The 9,992-nt window shown below is 43.8% G+C and overlaps 1 protein-coding gene across 11 annotated transcripts in view; it reads left to right on the plus strand.

The window, feature by feature from the left end:
- Positions 1-9,337, plus strand: part of LRRC56 (leucine rich repeat containing 56) — a 59,073-nt gene extending 49,736 nt beyond the window's left edge. For 10 of the 11 annotated variants that reach the window (XM_053946398.1, XM_053946405.1, XM_053946404.1 and 7 more), the window contains 6 exons: positions 1,842-2,045; positions 3,322-3,386; positions 4,501-4,631; positions 5,319-5,479; positions 7,836-8,196; positions 8,924-9,337. In XM_053946398.1, coding sequence (XP_053802373.1) covers positions 1,842-2,045; positions 3,322-3,386; positions 4,501-4,631; positions 5,319-5,479; positions 7,836-8,196; positions 8,924-9,116 — 1,115 coding nt within the window. In that variant the 3' untranslated portion in view covers positions 9,117-9,337. The remainder of the gene's footprint in view (positions 1-1,841; positions 2,046-3,321; positions 3,387-4,500; positions 4,632-5,318; positions 5,480-7,835; positions 8,197-8,923) is intronic. The other variant, XM_053946409.1, reaches the window with a different exon arrangement.
- Positions 9,338-9,992: the final 655 nt, after the last annotated feature.

The following is a 9,992-nucleotide window of genomic DNA, read 5'->3' on the forward strand; positions in this document are numbered from 1 at the left end:
AAAATGCAGACAACTTCTAAAGCATCAAGCAAATATAGCAGTAGCTGGGAGTCTGTACTTAGGGTTTGTTCTGCATGACGGGAAGAAGCAAAGCTTGGAAAGGAATGTTTCAACAACAGCTGCTCACAGCTCTTTTCATGGTAACAGTCAGTCCATGTAGCATGGATGTAGTAGGATTTCCTATTCCAGTTTAATAATAGGAAAGTCAATCTGGTTACCACCCTTCAGTGGTAACACCCTTCCTGCAACATCACAGGAAGATTGCATGGTCTTTTAAGAAATCTGTTCCACTTTCTTTGTTACTAGATTAAGTTCATTACATTCATTAGCAGAGAATAAGTGGTTTGAAAGTAAATCTGTTGACCCCTTGCCTGCAGCCTTGGTAATAAGTTCAGATGTCCATGCTTTTACATGTCATGCTACATGCACTTTATCACATACTATTAAATATTGCAAAGTATTTCCTATAACTGCTCATGTTGCTTCCCATTAGTGTGGGCAATGCAGTTGGCTTCCCAGCCCCCTCCCCAGGTTGTGGTTTGCCTGCCAACTGCACTCCATTAAAAATTTAGTTTGTTTTGGAATAAGTGCATACATTTATCATTTATTGAATCCCTATGGGTCCAAATCATTAGTTGTAATAGTAGTCATGGTAGGGAAAAAATCCATTAAAATCTGATCCCTCAGTGATTGTGTTTTGGCAACATCACCTGAGGTTCAGAAAACTAGTTAACAAAGTTTGCTGACAGAAGTAGTAGGGGCAGAGCACAAAATTGTGAATTCATGTCATTTTCTAGTGCAACCAGACTTATATTCTTGCTGGCAGCTCTAAACCAGTAAGTTCATGTGGTCAGGTTCAGACATCCCAGTACTTTTTTCTTTCCAGTAGCAATGTTGATTTGGGTACTTTTCACATAGAGTGTATTTCGTGGGTTCATATTAACAGCTGTGCCCAAGATATATTAAAAGTCCCTAACACTCAACTCTTAAGGAAATGGCCATATCATCACAGAGCTGATGCCTCACTTTGGAGCTGGTAGATGCTCAACACTTTAAAAAGCACATTATTCATCTGGGCACTGGAATGAAATTCTCTCTCCCATGGGTTGTTGGCTGCATATGCTGCTCTTAGAGCTATGCTGTGCTCCCAGGACAGGCAGCAGCTGGGCAGGTAGGAGAACAAGGCTGTCTGCCTTTGCTACTTTTTGTATAATCCTTTCTGTGCTGTAGCATTACAAAAACAGTTTTCACCTTTCTTTCTGTGGTAGAGAACTCTGTCTCTGAGGCAGTACTGGAAAAATCTATCACTGCCATTCCCAGGTTTCTGTAACTCCTAGTACAGTTTCTCCTGTTTGACTGGTGGCTCTGGTAAGGTGTCCATCACTATCTGCATTGTGCCAGGGCATTTAAACAATGTATTTTAGGACTGGGGCCTAGGCTGTGCCTGAAGCAAGTCTGTGGGCAGGTGGGCAGCAAATGAGAGGCAGCTTACAGTTATCCTGGGCAAGCAGGCAGGGAAAGTAGCAGAGCCCTGGATGTGTCCAGGCTTACCTGTGGGGCAGCCAGAGGTGGGTGGTGAGCAAAGAGCAGTTCCTGACCCATAACCCCAGCAGTCTGTCTCTGGTGCCCAGGAGCAGAAGAAGGGTGGGAAGGGATATCAGTTTAGTTAGGGATCCCGAGATTCTGCCATGAGTGTGCAGCACTGGAAGACCTCTTTCATATTTTTATATCCTCTATAGCTCCAGGTATGCAGCAGCAGTCACCATATTGGCAAGGTACAGTGATGGTGTGGTTTGAAGCCTTGTATAACTGTGCTTACACTAATGAAATCTCTCTTCTAGATCCGTATCTTGGGGAAGTAGCAAAGCAGTCTGGATGCAGCCCAAAACCCCCAGTGACTTCCAGACCTGGAGATGCACAGTGTTCTGCTAATGTAGGGATGTGTAGTGATGCCAGCCTCTTGTCCAGTAGCTGTCCTCTTCCAGATCCCACTGTTTTTCCTGATAAGCTGTTCACAAAAGATGACTCCAGTGATTTGACACATGGTAATGTATGTTTTTTTTTATCCCGTTCTTTCCCACACCTCCACCTCCTTCTGAATGTTATTGCTGATGAAAGCCAGGGTGCTTTGAATACCACCCACCCATGCCACTGCTAATCAGGTTTAGCATATGTTGTCTTCCATGAGACTCACCTGCTCTAGCGTATGCTTTCCTTTATTTCCCCCTGCAGCAGAAGGTGTAAGTCACCTGGGCTGCCCACTCTCAGCCCCCCACCCCCATGCACCATGTGCTGCTGTCCCTTTTCACAGCCCCATACCAGCTGTCCTGCTTGAGTAACATCAGGCCATGTCCTGTTCAGCCATGGGAACATGCTCCAAGGTAGTCCTCTAGAGAGGTGTGGTGATGCACATTCCCTCCCCACTGGATCATGGGCTCGGACTGTGTGTACTGCAGTCTCATACTGCTGGCAATGAATACTTGGTTTTGGGTTTCCAGAAGCTGGTCCCTCAGCAAGAGGAGTCAGTTCCTTGACTTCACATCCTGATCTATAGGCTAGCCCAAAACAGTGCCCTTCTTGCCCTAGTCACTTGGAAATACACCTATCCTTCCCTGACTCCTGGAAACACCGTGACAGTGTAACTCTACAAGCCCATGGACTGCAGATTAGATGGCATTTGTTTCCAGGCATTTTGGGCTGCTTTTCTCGGATGCCAGTCTCTCCTCAGTTCCCTGCCTATGGGTAGGACTCAGGATGATGGATTAATTGAAGCAATGCAGAGTCAACATATGGTTGACAGAGTGCACATTTGGAAATGTACATGGAAATCAAGTACAGCTCATCAGGGAATGAGACCATAATTCTACACACACTCTTAGGCAGCTAACACTACTGATAGAGACAGGTTCACTCAATGTTCACTGCTTCTTCTGACCCTTTGTTGCCTTATCTTTTTTTAACCTGATTTTGATCAAGATCCAGCTGAAAAATAATCCAGCAGAACAAACAAAAAAGACCCTCAAAAATAATATTTTTTTTTAAATCTGAATTTGTTCCCTGATCTGACTGACCATGTGTCCACACAAATATTTGCACCAGCACAACTGGAAGCAGGGCAGGGTCAGAAGAAGACAGATTCTGGTGGAAGCAGAGAACCTGCCTCTTAGCATCAGTGTCAGGCCATGCCAGCTGATCCTGTGAACCTACACCATGAAATATTATAACTTCCTGTTTATGGGAAATTATATTGACTAACTTCAACAAAAGCACTGTTTGTTAGATGCTGGAGTAAAATGTTTTCTATTTTCCTGTTTTTCTTAGGATTTCGTCAGGTTATATGTGGGAACCCCGCCAAGGCCCTCCATGTGAGGAGGCAAAAGCTAGGTGTATGTTTTTCTTGTGTATTTCATGTTCTTGCATGCTGGCCCCCATAACTTCTGGGATAAACTGAACTCCCAGTGTGGCTTGTAGCAGCTCACTCTCTTCTGTAGCCCAAGAACCCCCAAGATGCAGTTGCTTTGAGGAGGACAGAGGGTCCCCTGCCATGATGTTGCATGTGCCCATGTGTTAACAGCAGTGGACCATCAGCTGCAAGGGAGCACATGAAAATCACGTAGCAGCTGCTGGGGGCAGACTTCCCATCCTCCTGCAATGACCAAAGTACAAGGCAGGATTGCAAAATTTGATGGTATTTCTACAACAGCTATTAAGAAAAAGACTTTTTTCAGCAGTATTTCTTTGGTGTTGGTGTAAACAGTCAGCTTGCTAATATGGCAAGGCCATTCCTATTGACTAAACAAACACAAAGCTGAAGTTTGTTCCTCTTGGCAGTGGGGTGGTGCCCCTGCCCTGCAGATCAGCCTGCTCCTTTTGGCAGTAATTCAGTGAGAGGGTACCCATGTGTGTAAAGGGGAGCAGCCTGGTTTATCATGGTCAGCTTTTGTTGGCCCTGAGGTTCAACACAGCACAGCTGCATGTGAGTAGATTTAAATAGGCTGGGGTAAATCAGGGAAATGCACAGGACACAGACTTAATGCTCACAACAGATGTTAAAGAACTGCAAGAAAAAGATATGTACTGCTCATATCTTTCTGCTACCACAGCCTCAGCATAGGAAGCTTTTCTGAAACAGATTTGAACATTTTAGTGAATTATTGTGTGCTAAGAACTGGGATGTGGAATCGAAATGTGGTCATATACTGAGTGATGCAGTTTCTGTGGTACTGGTCTTAATATGCTTATTGGTATAGGTGCTATAGGCTTATATCCAGTGAAATAGAAACCAAAAATTTTGTAACTGCTACCCTGGGTTCCTCAGGCTGTAATAGTACATGACTGGGAAAGTGGGACTTCTTAAAACTGAGGAGTTAGAAAATGATAAGGGATGATCTAAAAACTCAGAAGCAACAGTGGGCTTTGATGTATTCTAAAATCCACATCTAGAAATGGAGCTGGGAAGAGTTCCCATGGATATCTAGATAACTTCTGCAATTTCCACAGCCACCTGCTGTGAGCCCTTTGAAATTGTCTGGTCTGACGACAGAAAACGTTTCTGTCTCTGGAGGAGGAAGAGATCTGCACCCAGAAAAGGTGTCCTCTGACCTGGGAGCATGGATGGAGCAGCACAAGGGGTGAGACCACCGGGGAAATCTTGCCATGCAATAAACTCTGCATTCATTTTCTGCTGCAAAAATAAAATCAGCTCTTTGGCCATCTGGTGGTGGTTTCGAGGGACAGTCTCGGTCTCTTGCCTTCCTGTCCCTGCGTTGGGCGGCTGTCCTCCCGCCTGGAGCCTCTGCGGGATGGCAGGGAAGAAGAATCCTCTTCCTTCTCTCTGGAGCACAGGCAGGATGGGCTTGCTTCCTTAGTAGGAGCAAAGAAATGACTTTTCATAACTGGTGAGCCATTCTTGGCCCTGACAGTGTCTAGTAAAAGAACTGAAAGGGGATGAGCTTTTCTGCAAGGAAACAAAAGGCTGAAAGACAAATACCACCTTGCTGAGATCTCATAGATCTCACAGACAGGTAATGGTTATTTTGGAACTAAAAATGGTTTTATTTCTCTGAGATTACTTCACTGGGCAGTATTTTAAATCTGCCCCACTTCACCTGATTAACTTTAAGATGCTTGAGATAATCAGACACAGGCATCTTAGATGGCTGATCCAATTAAAATGATTTTTCATATCTCCTGGAAGGTGTGAAGTAACAGTGGGTAACTAAATCCACTGCCAGGGTGTTGCCTGAGTGGTTGCATTTGACCAGCTGCATAAACACACTCAAAAGCTAATTAAAGGTGTGATACTTGATGTTGTCCAGGTGCCTGCAAACAGGTCAGCAAGAACAAGCCAGCCAAGCACTGAAGGTGAATAAAGGTGAAGACTGGAGCCTGACTGACAGCTTAGAAAATGAGTTGAGAGAGGCCTGTGATGAGGACCTCATTGAAAGGATTTCACTTGACCCTTCTTCCCACTCCTCTGGTACTGGACCTAAACCCCTGGGGAAGGGTTGGCATTGGGCCAGACACGTGCTGTTTGTAGATAGGTGCATGGGTAACCCCAGTGTTTTATGGGATCTGGCATCTGTGCTCCAGAGCAGCAATTGGAAAATGCCATTGCAGAGCCAGACACTAAGCAATCCATTCCAGGTTTTAAGCAGGACATTGTGACCAGCTGTGTTGACTATCAGTTAATATATTTCAGCATGAATATGTAGAATTAAGAGGAGCAAAGATGATCTCACACTAGCTTAGCATCAAATGTTGTAGAAGGACAGGTTTCTGTCTTTTACCTTGTGTCATTCATTTATGACAGTGCCAGGTGAGTCTAAAATATTGTCATTCCTACTGAGCTGTACTTGAACCCAGTTGGCACTGATTAAATAATGACTGAGCTAATGATTAAGGTTTAACTGAGCAACTGGAAATTCTGGGAAGATATGCAACCAAAAGGATGCATTCAATAAAAGGTTTAGAACTGGAACATGCTCTTCTACTCAGGAATAAAGCCAAAGGCTTCTCTGAAATTGCATTTACATGAATGAAAGCACAATTCCCAGTCTTCACTACTTGTTGAATATTGTTTTTAAGAATATTAAAAACATTAATAATGGTTATTCCAAACACATATCAAATAGAGGACCATACATAATTACAACTTCGATCTTTTTTCTGTTGTTAATAAGAACAACTCTTATTTTCTCTATAAGTAAAAGCATGTGACTTTTCATTTTATATTTCTCTCAAAGGCAAAAATGGATCTACTAAAATTTAGAAAAATATAGTATATTTTGGAAAAAAAAAACCTGGAAATATCATTAAATTATTCAAATCCTCTATGTGTATTAACAGTACTATAAACAGTATCTCCCTAACAAGAATAAAAGCTGTTTGGAAAAATCTAAAGGAATGGCCTATTGTCCAGTGGCCACAGAAGTCTTAGATTATGATCTCATGGTCTTTTTAGATTTAATTTGATCTTTTTCAGATTTTATATGATTTCTTTACATTGAGTATGATGGTCTCATCATCCTTCTAGATTGACAAGACAACATCACAAACATCTCACAGTGTACCAGTGCCATGCCCTATAGCACTGTGAGAGTGAATGGTTGAGTGTGGATCTGTCCATCTTCTAACTAAATCTGCTGGATGATGATGGAGTGGTTTGAAATGTAGAATTGTCTGAGGTGGTGGGGGGACTGACCAGGATCCTAATGACACGCAGAAGTGTGTCGGTCCAGTGTGAGTTTCTCACAGAAGAACGTGTTGCTGGAAGCAATCCTTCTGACCAGAAAAGGACAAGTCATCTGAGCAAAGCCACTCTTACACAAAAATGTTTGCAGCTTCAGATCCATATAAACTGCATTTTTTGGAAGGCGTTGAATGTTATTTCAGGCTGTTGAGTCAGACATACCAGTCTCTCAGAGTGGCTATACTTAAAAACAAATATGAAGTTTAGACATTTTAAAAGCATATTGTATGATACAAAGTGTTCCATGAAAACTTTTTATCAGCTTTACCTAGGCAGTAAAATACATCCCCATCAACTGGGAGCCACAGAGATGAACTTTCTGGGTCTGAGTTTTGGTGGCACATTCTTTAGATTACGTTCCTTCCCTGGACCCTGCACATCAGGCACTTAGGTACAGTTGGTTCTTTTAATAGACAAGAGCAATTGGATCCCTGCTATTTATAGAATGGTTGGTTCTTACAATAGACAAGTGCAATCAGATCCCTGCTATATTTAGAATGGTTCTGAGCATGTGTGCATGCTGGTTATATTTATAAGTCAGCAACAAGTTTTTTCTTCTCCGTGTGTTGCACATATTGCATGGAGAGAATTACGTGGCTGAAACACAAACAGCCAGAAAGTAGCCCTGCATGCAGTGCAATATTTTCCCCAGCAGTCAGACACTTATTGTGAGATTCCATCACCTCTGCCTCTGATTTAAAAAGTGGATCCACTCATCTGTGATTATTCCTCTGCCTTGCACTTCAGATCACTGGAAGGAGTCCTAAGGTATTTAGAACAAGTCAGTGCAAAGACTGGCAGGGAATGATGCAGGTGTGATCCTGCCTGAGAACAGGAGGGCAGGTGAGCTCATGTGTGCCCCGTGAGCTCTGCCTGTGAGCTGTTCCATGCTTGGCATGTCGCCAGCAGTGCTGACTGTGAACCAAACCGACTGTCAGAGAAGGCAATTCAACATGGCAAACATCAAGACACATCTGCCCACCCAGCTCCATCACACAGCATCTCCAAAACCTTTCACTCCCTGGGTTAGTCATTTAGCAGTCAGATGAACTGGTAAATCACTGTGCTTTCCACTTTGTTTCAGGTTCGTCACAGGCTCAGGAGGGTGCAGTGTTCTCCAACACAAAACATTATCTAATTCCATCTCCTCCAAAAAACCCTTCACCTGCCTCTGCAGTGCATGTTGCAGCAAAACCTTGGAAAACAAGGAACCACAGGGGCATAAAAATACCCAGCCAAGAGGAGGACAGACATTGTACACAGAAATATCAGTCAAAGGCTCATCAAGAGAATTCAGCCCAGCCTCTGGACAAAGAACCCGCTCTCCTGGGCCTGTACAGCACAATGGCTGCCTCTGGATCCCAAAGGCAGCGCCAGCCTGTGGCCTGCACCAGCCAGCAAAGGCCCTTTCCTGGACCAGCAGCTGTTGGGTCACCAAGGATCAGGTATGTGCACTGGAATGTGCCTGGGGAAAATGGAAGGGACTTCACGGCAGGAAAAGGCAGATTCCTCTGTTGTCTCTGGGGTCTCCTGCTTCTTCTGTAAAGAGAATTCCTTTTATTTGTGCTGACATTTACCTTTGACTGTCTAAAGCTAAGGAAACATTTTCCCATGTTCCTTATAGCTTGAGTATTGTAAATTTTGTGTTTTCTTGAATAATAGCCCAGAATTTTGCTGTGTTCTTACTGCTCTATTCTCATGTTCCCACCCAGAGCCAATGCTGTGTCTGTTGCAAAGATCTTGTGGCACTTGTTCAAAACTCTTCTCCAGTACACTCCAGGAAGGGTTCCTGACATCCCACTTGGGTTTTTTTCCCTGACACAAATTCATATTAGAATGAGCTCTGGAAAATAAAGTAGGCATTACAGAAGTGTCACATGTAACAAAACATGTTTATTTCTGAACCTGTTTGCTGTAAATTTAGCATAATGTTGTTGCTTCTTTGAAGAAATACAACAGAGGACTTGTGACATGACAGCTTGGGTTTGGATTAATGTAGTCACTTTAGAGTCAGCATAGGCAGAGAGCATGTGCCTTGTGTGGGAAGCTCATGTGCCTGGGGCTTCTCCCAGGCCTGGCAGCTTTTGGTTCAGTTTTCAGAGCTGATGAGGAGAATGCAGATATTCAAATCCAGAGTGCAGTCTCACCACAGAGTTTTCCTCTTTTCCTCAGGCCTATCATGGATGAGAGCCCTTCTAAAGAGATCAACCACCAGCATCCAGCTGCCTGCTCATCCCCAAAAGCCTCGCAGAGGTTTAGGCCAATGAATTCTGCTTGGCCCCTGACTCCCAGGTCCATTCTGCAGTCATTGCCACACAAATCCACTGCCACAAAAACATCTCAGAACAGAACTCCTCGGTCCTAGAAGGTACCCAGTTGCCAGCATGTGTTGGAGCCATGTACACAGTGCAGCCGTGAAGGATCAATGCTATCTTGCAGCTTCTTCTGCAAGCTAAACACAGAGCAGTTCAAACATTTAATGTGATTTGCCTCAATTCCGGATACAGCTGGTCCAGAAATATTTTAAGAGCAACCACTGATCAACCAATGAGCTAATGAACGTCTTATTACAGAAAAATATGGTTATTTTTGCAGCCTATACATACTAAAACAGAACAAATTCTATCATACTTCCTCTCATCCACACCACGCCCAGCTCTGTGAGTCAGGCAGGGACACCAAACAAAGCAGATCATGGAGCCTACTGTCTGTGGGGTGGGCTGGAGGAGGTGACCTACCAGCAGCCAGCAATGTGTCTTTTGCAGTCCTGGATGTTAAATATGCAAGGGCCAAAACCAAGGGCTTGAGAGAAGTGTTGACCAGAGCAGGTTCTAAGAGAGGGGTGTGTTGCCTGAGGAAAAGCCCAGAAGGGCTGGATGGTTTCAGAGTTTATGCCCCCACAGGAGCTCACCCTATTCACAGGTGTTGGAGGTTCTTGTAGGATGCATTGCTATGGAAGCAAATGCTAAACAAGTGGCTTATCCCAATATTAACATGTTTGTTTGCTCCATAGCTACCTGAAAGGATTTGTCTCACTTCCTTTGCATAGACATTGCATTCCAGAATTTCTCTAGCAGAGCTGACTTCTGTCACCAGCTGTCAGAGCATCTTCTGCATGTGCCTTTCACCTCCATCCCCTTTTCTAATGTTCTCAGATCCAACAGACTTTCCAATTTATTATAATTGGATAATTTTAAGTGATGGTGCCGCAAAGCAGGGAAGTAAGGGAATAATCTCTTTT

This window comes from Vidua chalybeata, chromosome 6 (assembly GCF_026979565.1).
Source record: "Vidua chalybeata isolate OUT-0048 chromosome 6, bVidCha1 merged haplotype, whole genome shotgun sequence".
Classification (NCBI taxonomy): Eukaryota; Metazoa; Chordata; class Aves; order Passeriformes; family Viduidae; genus Vidua; species Vidua chalybeata.